This window comes from Vitis riparia, chromosome 10 (assembly GCF_004353265.1).
Source record: "Vitis riparia cultivar Riparia Gloire de Montpellier isolate 1030 chromosome 10, EGFV_Vit.rip_1.0, whole genome shotgun sequence".
NCBI lineage: Eukaryota > Viridiplantae > Streptophyta > Magnoliopsida > Vitales > Vitaceae > Vitis > Vitis riparia.
This window is the reverse complement of record NC_048440.1, coordinates 15,647,011-15,666,320: the sequence shown is the minus strand read 5'-3', so window position 1 is coordinate 15,666,320 and position 19,310 is coordinate 15,647,011. Positions and strand designations below refer to the sequence as shown.

Below are 19,310 nucleotides of genomic sequence, written 5' to 3'. Positions count from 1 at the left end.
CCAACACATGGGAGCATGCATATGTTTGATTTGATCCCAGGAAAAGTTTAGAGAGAAAGTCAAGTCATAGGTATGGGTTGAGTGAGAGAAACGGCAAAGCAGCTTGGGTAGTCACATGATGGATCTTTCTCGTTTGGCCCTTTCATAGTTGGACCCTGAAAAAACATGGTTCCTCATTTGATGCACTCAATAAAGAAGCTGCAAATTGTGGGGCACCATGTGCCTCACAGTTGTCGTTTCCATTATCCATAGATCCCTCTTGCAGCTGACGTTCAGAAAAAAAAGTTGGGTAAAATAGAATCCATGAATTTCCCCTTCAAACTTGACTTACCAGTTACCCCTTCAACTTCAAACAACCAATGGTGAAGAGCCAGAGCCAGCGCAGGAGCTTAAGCTTGAATGATTATTGAAGGATACGGATGCTTAATCTAAACATCCTCAGGTTCTTCTTCAACAAGTGCCTTCTTCTTCTTTTCTCTGTCTTTGTGTTGAGTTGCTTTAGGCCAGCAACATGTGCTCAGCTGCCTGCCTATGAATGTAAGCAAGAGGCTTCTGCATGCCTATACATATTCCATTGATACTCCATCTTTGTGGAACCAATACATATATGTATGTATGTATGTATTTCAATTCTTATTAGGACATACGCTTTTCCACTGGAGCTAATACTTTTGTAGGGTCACATGTAAGAGAGCTTTTGGCATAGAAATGTTTTTTGGTATATATCTGCTTTTATGATTGTCGTGAAGGAAAAGGTGGGATCTTTGTGTGATTGGACCAGTCTTTTCATGAATTTGACTTGCCATGAAGGTGCCGTGAGGAGAATGAAAGTTCAGCCCCCTGCTCGGTCCCACATAATTCAAGAAATTTTAACAGTTTGCGAGGAGTGAGAACCATTCACCCGACCACCTCCTTTTCTTTCATAGTCATCAGTGGCAAAGTTAGCTAATGACGTGTGGGGTCACCATCTCAATCTATATCTCAAGAGACAAAAAATAAATTAAGGGCATTTATAATCTAGTTGTAAGAATGAAATTCTTTGTTCATTCGTGACTAATGGTTCAAATCCTGGGGCACCTCCTGGGCATGCATCGTCCACCTTCTCCGAGTTCAGGATGTAAATATTATTATTAATTTATAGAAAAACAAAAAGTTAGAAATTACATTATTATTATTATTAAAAAATTTGAATGAAATAGCCAACATCACCTTTTCTAAGTCTTTGTAGATCTAAACAAACATAAAAGTCACCACGTAAACAAAGAAATCAAACAATATCAATCCCACATAATTCAAGAAATTTTAGTGGTTTGCGAGAAGTGAGGACCATTCACCTAATCACTTCCTTTCTTTTCACAGTCATCGGTGATAAAACTAGTTAACGGTGTGAGATGACAATATCTCAATCTATATCTCAAGAGATAAAAATGAATTAATGACATTTATAATTTAGTTGTAAGAATGGAATTCTTCGTGTATTCTTGAGGCCCACGCGCTTTTTATATAGAGAAAAAAATATGTTTTTTCGTTTTATAAACGCGGTATATATGATACACTAGGCAGTGTTTGTTTTTTTTGTTTTTTGTTGAAAACAATTTATTTTCAAAATTTAAGTTGTTTGTTTTTCTACTTTTTCATGACTTATTATAAACTTTTTACTAAATTGAAAAAATCAAAATATGTAATTTTTTTAAATAGAAAAAATAATATGTTCGTTTTTCTTTACTTTTTAATACTTAATAAAAATAAAATATTACAAAAACAAATAACTTTATATTTAACACTATTAAATATTACGGTTCTATTTAGAATTAAGTGAAAAAACAAACACCACCTTACTCTTTTTCTTTTCTTTTAATGAAGTTTTTTCTGATGGGTGATCTCATAAAGTTTAATTTATTGCAGGACCGACCTTTAACCCAAGAATTACGGCTTGTAAGTGTTGCAAAGTAAATGGACAAAGGGTCGTTGCCATGGTGATTAAAGTCAAGATTCAATGGTCTTAATATACATGTTCTGATTGCAATATCTTTGTTAAGATGGGAGGCGAAACTTCAGCGAAACAGTGATACTTGTCCTGTATATAAAATGCATGGCTCTCAATTCAATTATAGAAGGAACAGTTCAAACTTTAATATCCCGGGCTTACTCCTCCATTCATTCATTCATTCATCAGTCAAATACAGGACAAAGTGTACCCAAAATACAAATAAAAGTAAGAAATAATAGGCAGAGTAGACTAGTCTTAGTCCAGGTTGGCTACACTGGGACATAATCTCCCCACCATATTAAATTGAAGTCTCCCTCAATTCTTGCACACCTCTCTGCAAGTGAAGTGAGCCCAAGGAGCTTCAGGAGGAGGGTCATATGTCGTATATGGCTACTTTTCTAGATATTCAGAAGCCTCTCTTCTTCGCTTTTATTCTCACGCTGCTCATACTGATGTGCTTTGGTTCCAAAGCCCAAGGTGCTAAGCTTCCTCGTGATGAAGGTAAGATGATCCTTTTCTTCTTTTTTTCTTCTTCCTTTTTTTCTCTCTCTCTCTTTCTTTTTTTAAAAAAAAAAAAATTAAAGGTGAAAATGCATAATGAAATGATGAGTCTTGAGGATTGTGAGGTTGATGGTGGAAATAAAAACTGAGTCAGAAGGGATAGAATAGAACGCAGGTTGCTCTAAGACTTAGGTTTTTTAGTAAGTTGCCCTAAGACTTGCAAAATATTTTTACACTCCTTTGTTTTAACTTATCACTTTTTAAAAATTGAAAAAAAAAATTCAACTAAACTTCAACTAATGTCGGAATCGATTCGTGTAGTCCATTGGACTTCTTATTATTTTAAAACATGTATACATGATTAAAATGAATCTATACTTATATATAATGAACCATATATCGAAATAATATCGAGGTGAATTGCACATCTTTTGACAAAAGTATATGAAATAATATTCAAGGAAATGATTTTGATCATAAAATGGAGAGGCTCTCTTTGCTTTTCAAAATGATTTAGGCTAAAGGTGTCTGTTCAAGATACACCTTTCATAATTTCATAAAATCCAATATATGCTACAAGTGTCTCTTAAATTTGATTTTATATAGGTACTTTTACAATTAAAAAAAAATGGACTTGTACTAAATGTGTCTGACGTGTTCCATAATTCCACAAAATCCAATATATGATTTAAGTGTCTTTTGAATTTGGTTTTATATCGAAAGTGTCTCTTGAAGAAACACTTTTTATAATTGATTAATTTCAAAAAAATTAGATTTATATTAAAGGTATCTCTTGAAAAGACGTCTTTAATATAAAATTAAATTTAAGAGATACTTATAGTATAAATTAAAATTTGTAAAATTATAAAAGATGTCTCTTGAAAGAGACTTTCATTATAAAATCAAATTTAAGAGACTTGTAATACAAATTAAATTTTATGAAACTGTGAAAGATGTTTCTTGGAGAGACGTTTTTAGTATATATTGGATTTTGTGAAATTGTAGAAGGTGTTTTTTGAAGAGACATGTTTAGTATAAATCCATTTTTTTTAATTATAGAAAATGTCTCTTAAAAAGACACTTTTAACATAATATTGATTTTAAGAGATACTTGTAATATAAATTAAAATTTATGAAATTATGGAAGATGAGAGACACTTTGAGTATATATTGGATTTTGTGGAAAATATTTTTTTAAAAGACATATTTAGCATAAATCCAATTTTATGGAATTGTAAAAGATGTCTCTTTAAGAGACACGTTTAATTTAAATTCAATTGTTTTAAACATATATCATAAATTTGAAAATTGTGAAAGATGTCTCTTCAATAAACACCTTCCATATGAAAATATTGTAATTTTATCAATATTTTTCAATTATTATTTTTTATTTTTTAAATTCATGATTCATTTGATAGAATTATTCATTCTTCTTCTCTTCTACAAGCCAAGATTCGTATCTCTTCAATTTGAAGTGGACTTGTATGACTAAAAATTGACAAAACCAAAATATATATATATATATATATATATATATATATATATATATATATATATATATATATATTTCAGGGTAGCTGCAGGGCCTTTGAATATAGGACGTAATATGTCATTGAATACACTTTTTATTTTTTACTTTTCAAATAATTTTTTTATATATAAAAATAGAACATCTCGAGCATAAAAAATATAAATTTATTTTATGTTTTCAAAAGTTTTGAAATTTGAGATTTAAAAAATATTTTAATACCTCAGTTTTTTAAATAAAATTTAAAATTATTATTTTTAAAATATAAGCTGATAATAGCTTTTATATCTTATATAAAATTTATTACTATTTTTTATTTTAAAAACGAAAAATAAAAAGTATGTTCAATCAATCACCTGTCAACACTGTTTACTTCTGTGGTAGCTGGAATTCATGGAAAAACTTCGAAAGACCTGCTTCAGAATGGAAGCATTCATGTATTCCAACACATGGGAGCCGTGGGATGCATATGTTTGATTGATCCCTGCAAAGGTTTATGAAAAAAAGTCGAGTCATAGGTATGGGGACCATGTGAGAGAAACGGAGTAAAGCAGGTTGGGTAGTCACATGATGGATCATTCCCATTTGGCCCTTTCATAGTTGGACCCTGAAAAGCATGGTTCCTCATTTGATGCGCTGAATAAATAAGCTGCAAATTGTTGGGAACGTGCCTTGCAGTTGTCTTCTTTTCATTATCCATACACCCCTCTTTCAGCCGACGTTCAGAAAAAGTATGGGTAATATAGAATCCATGAATTTCCCATTTAAATTTAACTTGACAGTGGTGAAGAGCCAGAGCCAGAGCCAGGGTCAGGAGCTTAAGCTTGAATGAATAGTGAAGGATGCAGATGCTTAATCTAACATCCTCAGGTTCTTCTTCAAGAAGTGCCTTCTTCTTCTTCTCCTCCTCCTTCTTCTCTCTGTCGCTGTGTTGAGTTGCTTTAGGCCAGCAACATGTGCTCAGCTGCCTGCCTATGAATGTAATCAAGAAGCTTCTGCATGCCGCTATACATATTCCATCGATACTCTGTCTTTGTGGAACCAATATGTATGTATGTATGTATTTTAATTCTTATAAGGGCATACACTTTTCCATTGGAGCTAATACTTTTGTAGGGTTACAAGTAGGAGAGCTATTGGCGTAGAAATGTTTTTTTGTAGGGTTAATACCTTTGAGTGATTAGACCATACTTTGTTTTTTCATGAATTTGGGTTGCTATAAAGGTGCCATGAGGAAAGTGAAAGTTCAGCCCCCTGCTCAGTCACACACACAGAGCAGAATTGGACTCCAGGAAAATTGTTGTTTGGATTTGGATGAATGTGATTCAGATCAATTCATTTAGCCGAATTGAGCATAAACTAGAGTACCCCTTCAAGTCATCTTTGTCAAGAAGCCCTTGAATTTGAAAGTTTGGGGAGAGGAGTTGGATGAATTTACTTGAAACTTCAATGGTTAGTAAGTGTAAAATTTGATATTGTTTCTGGTAAAAGAACTAGGGCTCTTGATATTTTGGCTTTTTGTTTCTGGGATACTGCATAAGTTTCAAAATAAGTTCCATATGTGGAAAATAGTTCCCTAAAAGCATGCACGTATTTTCCACCCTTAGCTCCTTTTTTTTTTTTTAAGCCTTTGTCATTTTCTTTCAAAATTAAAAATAAAGAATAAACTGCCGGTGGATAAAAATTTTAAAAAAGGAGCTCAGCGAAGCTTCAGTTTTGGTACCACAGACCTTGGCCACCCATCTCAGCTATCTTCATTCAGATGTCGGACTCTCTAGTTTACACGAACACTTGGGTTGGGTTGGCTTTCCAGAAAGGGGAAAGGAAAGATGATGAGGTAACTAGGGTTTTAGGATGAAAAGAAAGTTAGGGAAGAGAAGAACGGTGGGAGGGGAAGAGGGCATTTTAGTAATTTCCATCTTACCATTAAAGTTCCAACGACCACCACCAAAATCTCCCATTCAATTTCTGCCCAGCTCAACTCAATGTTGAGTAACATATTTCTTACATGAAAAATGCTACTTTCCCTGATAAGGATTAAGATTAAGAGCATTTGTACATTATGTCTTCATGGACAATTTAGTTGGGACGAGTATAACTTGACCTTTAAGATTCAGGTTATAAATTTCTTGCCATGTTGGACCAACTATATCTATCTATCCATCTATATATATATATATATATATATATGCGGTTTAATTAAATTTACCCATGTACCTTAAAGACCCCTATGATGTTTGATGTTCGTAGTGGATGCTCTCAGTGAAATTGCTTCACAATTGGGCAAAAAGGATTGGAATTTCAGTCTCAACCCTTGTGATGAACTCCAACTGGTCAACACCAAAAATACGAGATATATATGCAGTTTAATTAAATTTATCCATTTACCTTAAAGATCACTATGTTGTTTGATGTTTGCAGTGGATGCTCTTAGTGAAATTGCTTCACAATTGGGAAAAAAGGATTGGAATTTCAGTCTCGACCCTTGTGATGGGAACTCCAACTGGTCAACACCAAAAATAACAGAGATGCCATCATATGTCAATAATGTCAGCTGCAATTGCTCCTATCCTAATGGTGAATGCCATGTGGTTAACATGTATGTTTCCTTTTCTTACTATCATTACAAGTTATTGTATATCTCTATTTCATGAACTTACATATGATGTTTCAGCAGTCAACGACTAAACATTATTCCATTTCAGTATGATATGGTTGACAAGTCATGCATGATATCTATGGACAATTGTCTATATTTCTTTCACTGTTTGCATGATGTAAGCCTTGCTATACGTCCAAAGTTCAAACTCTTAACATTTAATGCGACCTTCTGGTTCCACAGAGACACAGCTTACTAGTATGCATATCACATTTGAGTTTCCACAAAGCACAAAATGGAAATAGGAAGCAACTCATATGACACAACAATATCAAGGAACCTACAAAAACTATTAACTGGTTCCTATCTAATATTAGGTTGCACTTTAACATGTTTCCGCTATAAAAATATTATAGTGACCTGCCTTGACTTGGATTAACAAATAAGGCATGACCCACTATGATAGACAACACCATCTCAAAACATCTCTTGCAAATTGCTAAATTATGCAATGACTTGTAAGAAACATAAGGCTAGTTTGATGGGCATTTTCCAATCCTCCAGTACTAGCTGTCACTCCCCTTGATCCTCAAATTTGCAATATTGATTGATGGAGCTGGCTGGGGTTGGATTTAGAGTGCAAGGGTTATTCTTTCATCAAGGAAACAAGCTTTATCTCCCTTTTCACTTCAATCTAGTGCCAAATGGCCTTAAATTGTTCACAAAGATGAGAGCTGAGTGTGGGTGTGAGAGATAGATTAAGTTTGCATATGATACAATCATTCTTCATTAAGGTCGTGGAAAAAAAAGTGAAGTATTATCTTGACCTTATTCCCTGGATTGTTGAAATGATCTAGCTGAAGAATCAACTTTGACAGAAGTACTATTGCTTGCATCAATTGAATTGTGTTCTTGAGAAACTTTTTGGGTTGCATCAGTAAAAATTTGCCTCTTAGAGGTATCCATTCCCCTTAGATGGCGACCCTAATTCTGTGGAGTTCTTGAACCAATTGTTGAGAAAGTTAATATTGCATGTAAATTAAGTACTTTGGAAGATAGAGTAACTCTTGTCCATCTAACCCGGTCACCATCCTTTATCTATTTTGTTTTATGTTTGAAATTATTGTCAATATTGTGGAGAGATAAGAGAAAATCACTCCATTAGTGTTAGGAGTGTAATCTAGACTTACTCTAAGCAATCGGGTGGGAGAAAATGTGCTGTACTAAGATGCTTGCAGTTTAGAAGTAGACAAGTCACCACACTTTGCACTTATTATCTCATAGCATAATCAGAAAATATCTTCATTGTTGTGAAATGTATTCTACATATAGGGACTATCATAAATGGCCATTAAAATTCATTAATTATCTTATTCCATTATTTCTTTATGATATAGGATATGCATCTGGATGGGGCATTGCTGCTAAATTGTGGAGGATATTTAGTGGTGGCACTACATTAAGATAAAATGACTCTTCCTTGTTTCTATTTCTTTTAAACAGAGTGCCTGCATGACCTAATTGTGTGCCAACTCCCCCTCCCACCCAATAGAAAGGACCTTCAGTAGTTAAGGAACATCATCAGTGTATCGCTACCTTTCTGATTTCAACATTAGCATCTATGTAGCATTGCCTTTGGGATTTGAACATTTAAAATGGGTCCTATGCAGACCCCACAGACAATGATACCACAAGGACATGGTAGAAAAGTACTATACTGCCCAAGTTACTGGACCTTTTTCCCTCCTATCCAGCTGTGTATATATATTCATTGATGCACTGAAAAAGGATGTATGTTCTTTTTTTTGAGATGAAATTGTGGGACTGGTGGCAAAAAATCTGTGTCCTTTGGGAAAATGCAAGAGTAGCCTCAATTTGCTGTCTATTGGAGGAGAAGCAACTTCCAACGCAAGAACAGAAGCAAGAGTTGCTGGACACAATTGAAGTTAATCCTTCATTCTGGATTTTGGTGACAAAGGAGACTTAATTGTTCAAACATCTTAGATATTGGGTTTTATTTGATGGTGCTTGAATGATTTAGGTCTTTGGAGGTATATCCACCTTCCAAAGGCAGCTCACATTCTTCTCTTGGTTTCTCTCTTCACTAGTCCATATAGATTTCATAATCTTCTATTGATTGCTCTATTCACTTGTCCACAGAGATTTGTCCATAAATTTGCTGGTTTTTTTAACAGACAGAGGAGTGTCCACTTTAGGGAGCTCTTGTGTGGATTTTTTCTTCATCTTTTCCTTTGTTTAGTTACTCATAACCCTTTTTATGATTAAAGCATACCTCTTTCCCCCAGTTAGTTACCTGTTTTTTTTCAATAAGGGTTCCTTCTTAAATAATATTAAACTTACACATATTGGAAGTTGAAGGTTGTCATAACTAGACATTTTACGCTGCATATTGTTAGAACACAATCATTCACTGTATTATGTTTTGCTTTTATTTATCTGACAAAAAAGGTTTTGACTTTATTTATGCTGAATGATTGTTTTTTATTAGAAGTGCACTTAGCCATTTGCATGTGCAAGTCATAGATACACGCATGCATCTAACAGGTAATGCGTAATGAGAGTTTGGTTCATGAGGTGCTAAATAACAATCATTTTCTGCTTTACATGCACGTTCTGTATGGTACCAATATAAATATATAGCACTACGGAGGTCAAGGTATTCTGAAATTGTCACTCCATCTCTGCATATAAATTCTTGTTACTTGGGTACGAGTTTTGTGACTCTGATTACTTCATTACTCTGTTTTATGAGCTTTTGGAATACCAATTTTTCTCTCTGTTTGTTTTGTTTATTTGCATGGAGATGACCCTATTATGTGTTTACATATAATGCGGTTCAATCATGAATGATTTGGTTATTTACAGTTTTTCTTCTCTCTTTATTCATGTTGCAGATTAGAAATATTACATTTGGGATTTTAACCAAACCTAAATTTGAATCTAATGGGCCCCTGTTTCCTTGTCAAACAGATCTCTCAAAGGGCAGGATCTTGCTGGTGTCCTTCCACCATCCCTGGTGAAACTACCTTACCTTGAGATGATGTAGGATGGGCTCCTAGAGTACAGTTTAATCTTCAAATCAAAAATTCAAATTCCAAGCTTCTATTGATAAGACATCCTGTTCTCTTGTTTACAGTGATCTGACTAGGAACTACCTTAGTGGTGACATACCTCCTCAATGGGCTTCTACAAAGTTAGAAATTCTGTAAGTTACTTTTGCACTCCATGCTCAAAGTTGGACTGTGTTCTTCACAGAATTGACAGACAGACTTTACTGCAGATCCATTTCTATGAACCGATTCTCAGGACCAATCCCAAAATTCTTTGGGAACATTACCACTCTTAAGTACTTGTATGTTCTGACCTCTCTCTCTCTCTCACTCTCTCACATACACACATGCACTCCTTTGTAGAAGTGCTGAAGTATCTTTTTTCCTGCCCCCTGTTTTAACCTTAATGAAAACTAAATTTTCAGGGGTTTTGAGGGCAATCTTTTTTCTGGAACTGTACCCCCGAGCTTGGGAAACTTGTCAACTTGGAGCATCTGTTGGTTCTTTCATTAAACTTTCATTACCCATAATTTAGATATATTAATTTCTAGATTTTATGAGTTGCAACTTTTAATTTGCTCCTTCCTTTGGTGATTGTAGCATTCTTAATTCTAACAATCTCACTGGAGAGTTGCCTCCAACCCTCGCTAACCTGACTAATTTAAAAGAACTGTAAGACCTGTAGCCCTTTGTGACATTGTACTTGTTAAGCTTCAGGTGTGTGTTGAGAAAAAAAATTATATTTATTTTTTTCATACTTATCTTCATTTTGTGCCAAATGCAGTAGGATTAGCAGCAACAATTTCACAGGAAAAATACCTAGTTTCATTCAAAATTGGAAGCAACTTCAGTACTTGTATGTTCCTTCTTGATTTGGTATTTTAAAATCTCTCCATGTTAAGAGTTTTCAGGTGCATTACTTTTCTCTTGGATTTTGTGATTAACAGGGAAATCCAAGCCAGTGGTTTTGAAGGCCCCATACCTTCTAGTATTTCTGCCTTGACTGATTTAATTGTACTGTGAGTTAGGCCCTCTTAGTTCATGGCTTTTTGCCTGATTTAAAAAATAATGGTTTTTTTTCATATTAAGATATATCTGTATATATTTCATTGAAAAGAGTGGCATTTGGCTATTTTTCTTGATGGGATTCAATGCAGAAGGATCAGTGACTTGACTGGAGAGGGCTCCAAATTTCCACCAATAAGAAACATGAAAAGCTTGGATAAGCTGTGAGTTTGTTTCACAATTTTAGAAATAAATTAATTCACACTCTCTTGCAGTAGTACTTACATGGATCTTGTTTGTGTTTCAGGATGTTGAGGAGCTGTAATATCTCTGGACCCATCCCACCATATCTAGCAGATATGACAGAATTGAGATTTCTGTAACTACCACCACATCTTTCTTTTCCCTCTTTGATTGTCTTTCAATGAGAAGGCTGGTAAAAAGCTGGATCTAAGTAGTTGAATAAATGAACTATGTTACTATTATGAATCTTCTATTGTAGGAATATATGTTGTGCATGTGTTGAAGTGAGATGATTAGAATCTAAATTTCTATTGTTTTTCAGAACGAGAAACTTACTAGCAACATAGATTCTATTACCTGAAATTCTGATCACACTGAAAAATACTTTCTCAATGTAGTTCATTACGCCAAAGCTTTGAAGTACTATTAAATACGATTATATAATTCTAGTGCAGATTTAATTTTCAGAAAATTTTGGGTCTGATTAGGTATAGTATTAGTTGAGATAATCGGTTTTGCTTGGTCTTTTGATTAGTCATTGTAATTATTCATATGCTCTATATTCTACAAAATTTAGCCTAATATCTTCATCCACGTTGGACACTCCTATGCTAACTCTTTTTTCTATGTGGGCCCAATAACCAGCCAAGGATTTTGGCACCAGTGAGTTGGCTTGTTCAAGTTGCATAGGCAAGAGCATTTTAGCTTGGTCAACCTTATCGAAAGTTTACCGTAAACTTGACGAAACGTGAGAACTAAGCTAGTGGTTGATTGATGACCCTCTGAATGGTCTATTTATACAGTTCGAGTCTTGACTTTTAACATTGGGTAAATTGTGCCATTTTGTTGCATATGAGAAAAAATAATCTTTTTGCTTTCAAAAACCTAAGGGTGCAGAGTATGTAATATAAACAGGCAACTTTTGCTATACTAGAAGGGCCTCATGTACCAAACTATATCTTTAGCTTTTAAATATGGGAGATACATTTGTTCTTTCCTTCTTTATTTTTGAATGATGGCCTATCTGTAAAGGACTTTTATTAGATTAAAAGTAGGTCTTTAGATAATAGCATGACACCATGGATCCTCATTTTATTATTAAGAACAGGATTGATCAATCACCCGAGCATTGTGGTTGCACTCCTTGTCAGTAGTTCTGTCATTAATTACACCTTTCTCTCATTTATACTACTATATTCTTCATTCCTTGGTTTCTTGTCATCATATATTTATATTGCACTAAATTCAATTAAACTGTCATTTGGCTAAACCTTTAATTTTTGTGCTTTATTATGATGTCTGTACTGTTATTTTCTTGCAGAGACCTCAGCTTCAACAAGTTGGAAGGACAAATTCCAAATCTTGACAGTCTACAAATGTTGAAGCCATGTAAGCAGTGAAACTCAGGAGGACATGTTGGGTCTTTGATTCACAGGAAGTCTATCCTGTCAATTATCCATTCACTACAAAAATATATAGATCAATTAGTTTAACCATGCATTAATTAATCCATTCTTGTCACTTTCCCTTGATTGTTAATATACCAAACTATGAGTAGCAGATTCGTCACTCACCCTGGGAATGTAGGTCTCCCAAGATGATAAGCCTGGCGCATTAGAAAGCCAGGAGATGTGTAGAGTTGGCTTCCTGCACTTGTATGTGGATTGCATTCACCAAAAGTCAAACTACAAGATTTTCAACATTTTATTCTGCATGCCACTTTAAGATAGCAATAACTTAATAATTTTTAACCACAATGAGACTGTTGCATGCTGATTAGGTGTCTGACAGGCAACTTGCTTAATGGAAATATTCCAAACGGGATCAAGAGCAGAGAAAGTCGCTCGTATGTTTCTATCCTACCTTTTAGATTAACTTTGCATGAGATTATGATCCATTCTTGTTTATTACTTCGCCTTTTATATACCCAAACCACGAATTATATCTATTTATACAAATTCATACACATGTGCCTCCCTTGTTCCTACCATTTGCATCGTGCCATGTGTCATGGATGAAATAATGCAAATATGCTTGCAGACCCAGTTTGTGGCCTTCCATGAGCCATTATAGGAGGGAGGGAGGGAGGTTATGGTCACCCATGAGGCATTATGGGAGGGAGGATCATGCAAATATACTTGCAGATCCAGTTCACAGTCACAGAACCAGTTTGCGGGAGGGAGGATAATGCAAATGTGCTTGCAGACCCAGTTTGTGTTCTTCCATTGAGGCATTATGGGAGGGAGGGAGAGAGATGTATATATTTTTTATCAGCATGACATGGACTAGGCAAATTAGTTCACTTTGTGACAAGGGAAGGGCAAAAAACTCAATATAAATAAATTACAAGAAGATCCACAAAATTCTCAATATAAAAGGTTGTTATGCATATTAGCTGTTTGTTCAAAATTAGATCAAATTACTCTTGCAGCCTTATCTTTGAAGCTGCAATTACTACAATATTAGTGATTCTTATGTGTGTGTATATATATATATATTCTTTTTTTTCCCCAAATGTCTGATATGTTAGTTTCCATGGAATTGTATGGAGTTATGAAGACTTACATGTCTTTATGCAGCCAAATAGATCTTTCTTACAATAACTTCTCTGAGAAATCTGCACCACCTGCTTGTCGAGATAGCTTGTAAGAACTATTTTTCTTGAATTATACTTCCTTGGCGTCTGCACACATTTTTTCCTTCATCCGCTGCTTACAATTTTTTATTTTTTATTTTTTATTTTCTTCCTTTTTTTTTTTGGTTAGGAACTTGTTTAGAAGCTTTTCTGGGGGGAAAAACTTGTAAGCTTATTATCTTTTCTAATTTGACACTGAAGAGAAGCTATCGTACTTTATTTTTTATTTTCTTGTCCTGATGCCTATTTTTTTCCCCTACCTTTACTTGAACCTTGCTACATTAATTTAGAGAACTTGGTGGGTGCCTGAAAAGCTATCCTTGTTCAAAAGGTTAGTGTATAAGATGTGAGGTAAATGCCTCGATTTTTTTATTCTGGATACTTAGGGCCTTTTTCTTTGATTTGCAACTATGCAACGATGATGGTAGATTAACCTTTCATGTGGTCAATAGCATAAAATCTAGTTATCTTTCCTTCTTTTACTTTGATTGCATCTGATCAGCATTAATAATTTTATGTTGTCTTGAGATCAATATTCATTGCATATAAATTGTGGGGGAGCGGAAACAACCATCGGAAACATTGTTTATCAAGGGGATGAATATGAAGGAGGTGCTGCAAAGTTTCATCCCATGAGTGATAATTGGGGGTTTAGTAGCACTGGACACTTCTGGGACCATAACATCTCCATAAACGATTATATAGCACAAAATGTATCTGTACTCAGAATGAACAACTCTGGGTTATACACCAGAGCATGCCTTTCTCCTCTATCTCTCACTTATTATGGACACTGCTTAGCGAATGGGAACTATACAGTGAAGCTTCACTTTGCAGAAATAATTTTTAGAAGCAATAGATCATTCTATAGTCTGGGAAGACGGATTTTTGATGTTTATATACAGGTAGGCAATATTATTATTCTTTACTGGTATATTGTAGAAGATAATTTGATTAAAAGAGTTTGTTGTAGGACAAGCTGGAATTGAAGGATTTTGATATTGAACATGCAGCAAGAGGAGTCGATAAGACAATTGTAAAAGAATTTAAAGCAGTTGTTAGAAATAAAACTTTAGAAATCCGTTTTTATTGGGCTGGGAAGGGGACAACAGCTTTGCCATCAAGAGGAACTTATGGTCCTCTCATATCAGCTATTTCTGTAGAATCCGGTGAGTTAGTGCTCCCTTCATTCCTTGTCCAGGTGAAGCACTAGTTGTCATTCTCTCTCATATTTGACTTGGAGAGGCTTTTTTTTTTTTTCTCTGTCCTGTTCTGTTCTGTTCTGAATGAACAAATATGGATCCGTCCCTTAAATTATGATATTATAATTTTGGTAACCTATGAGCTTACTTTGCAATTTGACCAAAAACAAAGTCCAATTTCTTGTTTTCTTTGTCCCTACCAATTAGACAAGTTCAATTGCCTTTTTTTTTTTTCCCTTTTTTCCTACTAGTTAATTTGCTCCTTTCACATGTGCATTGTTCAAGGTAATATTGTTGTAAGAATGTCAGTTGGGGGAATTTTGTGCAAGTCATAATACACAATCTTACACTTACCTTGGTTGGATGTTCTTCTTTTGTATAGACTTCAAGCCTCCTTCTCATGGCAACAAGAAGACACTCATTGGAGCTCTAGGTTTGCTGTTGGTCCTCATTTTCACAGTTTTAGGCATTATTTGGTGGAAATGCTACTTCAAAGGCAAATCCCCAATCGAAGGTGACATAAATTTTTTTCATATATGTGTCCAAAATAATAGCAAATAATTATATATTCCCAACTATTGCAGGAACCAGGAAGAATATGTACATTTTAAGTGTAACTCTTATGTCAAGATTAGAAGATTTTGCAAATGTGTTACAAATTTTTTTTCAATCATATTACAAAACTGGTGTAAATGAAGATACTAGAGGAGAGGAGAGAAAGGATTAAGGGTCAAACCAATGTTTGACATTTCCTAAGCTCACAGGAACTTGAGATCCTCCATCAGTGGTTAATTTAAATCCTAGAGTAACCTTGATTTAATTTAAATTTAATAAAAAAACGTAATTTTTGCGAACCTCATCCTATTGCAAGTCTTAGTCTTTTCCAAACTAATCATGTGCCATTGAGTTAATCATAGACACCTTGTGATGTTGAGCTAGTTTTTCCTCCAACAAGAGATGGAAAAGAACTAGAAAAATGCACTAAGAGGAAGAAGACAATGAGACTCAGTTGGAGTGGCCTCTGGGAAAGTCAATTCTTGTCTATATTTGTTCTTATAAGTTCTCATCAAGAAAATGAAAAGTTGCATTTCCTTTTATCTCATTCTTTCAAATGTACTCTTAACTAATTAGAAGGCATTCAAATGCAAAGTAAAATGCAAATTTATTACTTTATTGAACACAATTTAAGATCTTAACCTTTTTCTTGGACAGAGTTGAGAGGATTAGATCTGCAGACTGGCTTTTTTACTTTGCGACAAATTAAAGCTGCTACTAACAACTTTGATGCTGCAAACAAGCTTGGGGAAGGAGGTTTTGGATCTGTATACAAGGTATTTCACAGGTGCATCAGCTCTATTATTAATTTTAAATTTTTGGTCCATGACATTTGAAGCTAGACTTCGGATTTAAAGCATGCTCGAAATTTTCCGATTCAGGGTACATTGTTAGATGGTACCATAATTGCAGTGAAGCAACTTTCTTCCAAATCGAAGCAAGGAAATCGTGAATTTGTGAATGAGATAGGAATGATATCTGGTTTACAACACCCGAATCTTGTGAGATTATATGGATGCTGTATTGAAGCAAATCAACTATTGTTGGTATATGAATACATGGAGAACAATAGCCTTGCCCGTGCTTTATTTGGTGAGCTTTGCTTTAATACTTTTAAATTCGTTGTATTTGCTATTTCATTAAATGTTGTAGCAAACCAAGACCAACTGTTAACTATTAACAAGGTTGAACTTTATTGATTGGGCAGTTTCTGTTAATTATAGGTAGAGAGGAATTCCAATTGAAATTGGATTGGCCCACCAGACAGAGGATTTGTGTTGGCATAGCAAGAGGTTTGGCTTTCCTGCATGAGGAATCAGCATTGAAAATTGTTCATAGGGACATCAAAGCAAACAATGTACTTCTTGATAGGCACCTTAACCCTAAGATATCTGACTTTGGTTTGGCCAAGCTTGATGAAGAAGAGAACACCCACATTAGCACCAGAGTTGCTGGAACTATGTGAGCTACTGATTTTATATTTTATCTTTTTCTTCGCTTCAAGTGTATGACATAGTTATCGTCTGTCAATATTATGTGCATCTATGGTACATTGAATGATATAGGTGACAATGAATATTTTTCTTCTCAGTTTTTCCTTTCTCCAAATCAATATGAGATTATAGTGATTAGATACTGATCAAAATTCCTTAGAGATTGAGTTGCTGCCCTGATTTATACCATTACCTGTCAGCTGTTTACTAGTTTCACCATGGAGGTGAATATGGATAAAATGACATTAGTATTATTATTTGGTAGAAACTTGTTTATGTTATGCACTTCATTTACAATGAGGCTTTACTTGCTTGGAGGCTGTTAGCCATGATTCATGCTCAGTGATAAAACAATTTTCATGCTTCGTTACCTAATTAATGACAGTAGCACTCATCATTTGCGAAGCTTGTTTGCTGAGATTATCAACTTTAGAAGTTGCAAAACTAATGTTAGCAGGTGGTAAAGAGTTTATTCATCAATTAGGTGAATCTTGCTCTTTTATTTGTTCTTGGAGTTCCAACTCTTCAGGCATGTTCTGCACTTTGCATTATAAGTTGCTTGTTTTTTAAGAAACCTAAACTCATTTTATCAAGTCTAATGAAGTTATCTCCTAGAATGTATGCCTGATTGCCAGTATAATAAATACAATTGACGATGTGGTACTTAAAATATGAGTAATATTAGACTTTTTGGATATGAATATTACTATTTCACAAAAGTGGCGCTTGTACATGATAAAAGGATCTTTATTGTGCAGAGGATATATGGCACCAGAGTATGCGCAATGGGGTTATTTAACCCATAAAGCAGATGTTTACAGCTTTGGAGTTGTTGCATTGGAAATTGTTGCTGGGAAGAACAACAGGAAATATAGACCAAACGAGGACTATTTTTCTCTTTTAGATTGGGTAAGAAAGATCCTTATTCTTTGCATTTGTTAAATCAAATGAACAATATGGAAAACCTAATTATTTGGTTTGGGTCTTGTCTATTTAAATTGTTTAACATCTCTTTGTCATCCTACACTCAAACTGAAATATAAACTGAATGTTGCCCAAGTGTTTGAAAGGCTTTCTATACAAGTGGTGCCATGTAGGTAGAACTTGCCACTGTTCAAGTTCTCATACATGAAAATGTTGAACACCAACAGAGTCCATGGTAGGCATGAAAGGTGACTGGTTGGACCAGGATCCTCACTTCCATTTGTTTGGTTTTATTTTGTTTCTGTTTTTCTTTGTCATGATCAATCCCAGTTATTATGAACTATTATTTGCTGAGTTATGAATGGAAATCAGTATGATCTTAAATGTGATTAACATTTCAATCTTCAATTTTCAAGGCCTTTTTTCTACAACAAAAAGGAAATCTGATGGAGTTGGTGGATCCAAAGTTGGAGTGTGATTTCAACAAGGAAGAGGTCTTAAGAATGATTAAAATAGCTCTATTATGCACCAATCCATCCCCGGCACTTAGGCCTACCATGTCTGCAGCGGTGAATATGCTCGAAGGTCGGACTCCTGTTCATGAATCCCCCTTGAATCCAATTATTTTTGGTGATGAAGTGACGTATGAAGCCCTCAGAGACCAGTATAGTCAGATGCATTTCCACAGATCAAGTGAAACTGAGCCCATCAAGCATTCATCTGATTCAACAGGCATTGGATCTCCCTCTACGTCAACGCGTGATCTCCATCAAATCAATCCTGACTCATTAATGTAGCCACGGTAAGAATGTTAATTGGGCACATTTCGAAAGCACTTTTCTTGCCGTTGAAAGTTGAAAGCTTTTACTTGTATTTAGAAACAAAACCGATCCAATATTTGCTTTCAAATAGGTAACAAATAAATACATAAGTTGTTTAGTCCTAAGGCTTACTATTTATAACTTCAAACAGCAGATTCCACACAGGAAGTGTCTTTTGGTGATTGTTTTTCTATACGGCTTTTCCTTAACACTCCATTCTGTGGCCAAGAAAATTGAGGAAAAGGAAAGAAAAGAAACCCCGGCCCCAGCTGCCATTCTCTTTGTTTTCTCTATATTTTCCCAGCAACCAAACAAACAAAGGAAAAATAGCAGCTGCCATTTGTGGATACCATCAAATGCATGTCTCAGTGCTTGGTTAGGTTCCTGAAATTCAATTTGCATATGGTTGATCAAAGATTCTACCATTGCCAAACATCAGCTCTGAAGAAAATATTTCAGAATCTGGATTTAATATAATCTGATATTCTTCATGATGCTGTAGTTTTCCATACATATTCAGTGGGTCAATTTCTTAAGGACTGATAATCAATGTCCATACATATTCAGGATTTAATACTCTTTGAGAATTTGGAATTAAGTGGAAAGATATAAAGAAAAAAGATGTTAATATAAAAAATAAATAAATAATTGAAATAATTTTTTCTTAAATCTTTTAAATTATTTAAATGCAAAATAATAAAACATAAATATGAAAAAAAAAATGAAATTAATTAATAAAATCC

The 19,310-nt window shown here is 34.5% G+C and overlaps 1 protein-coding gene across 1 annotated transcript; it reads left to right on the top strand.

The window, feature by feature from the left end:
- The first annotated feature begins 2,305 nt into the window (after positions 1-2,305).
- Positions 2,306-19,058, top strand: LOC117923318 (probable LRR receptor-like serine/threonine-protein kinase At1g07650). Its single transcript, XM_034841570.1, is given in 25 exon segments — positions 2,306-2,491; positions 6,441-6,618; positions 9,610-9,681; positions 9,776-9,844; positions 9,920-9,991; positions 10,115-10,149; positions 10,152-10,185; positions 10,290-10,361; positions 10,474-10,545; positions 10,637-10,708; positions 10,847-10,918; positions 11,002-11,073; positions 12,259-12,326; positions 12,729-12,783; positions 13,517-13,582; positions 13,703-13,738; positions 13,863-13,903; positions 14,101-14,477; positions 14,546-14,741; positions 15,157-15,288; positions 15,987-16,105; positions 16,211-16,421; positions 16,553-16,790; positions 17,581-17,731; positions 18,163-19,058. Coding segments are annotated over 25 exon segments (3,015 nt in total). The 5' UTR covers positions 2,306-2,367; the 3' UTR covers positions 18,544-19,058.
- Positions 19,059-19,310: the final 252 nt, after the last annotated feature.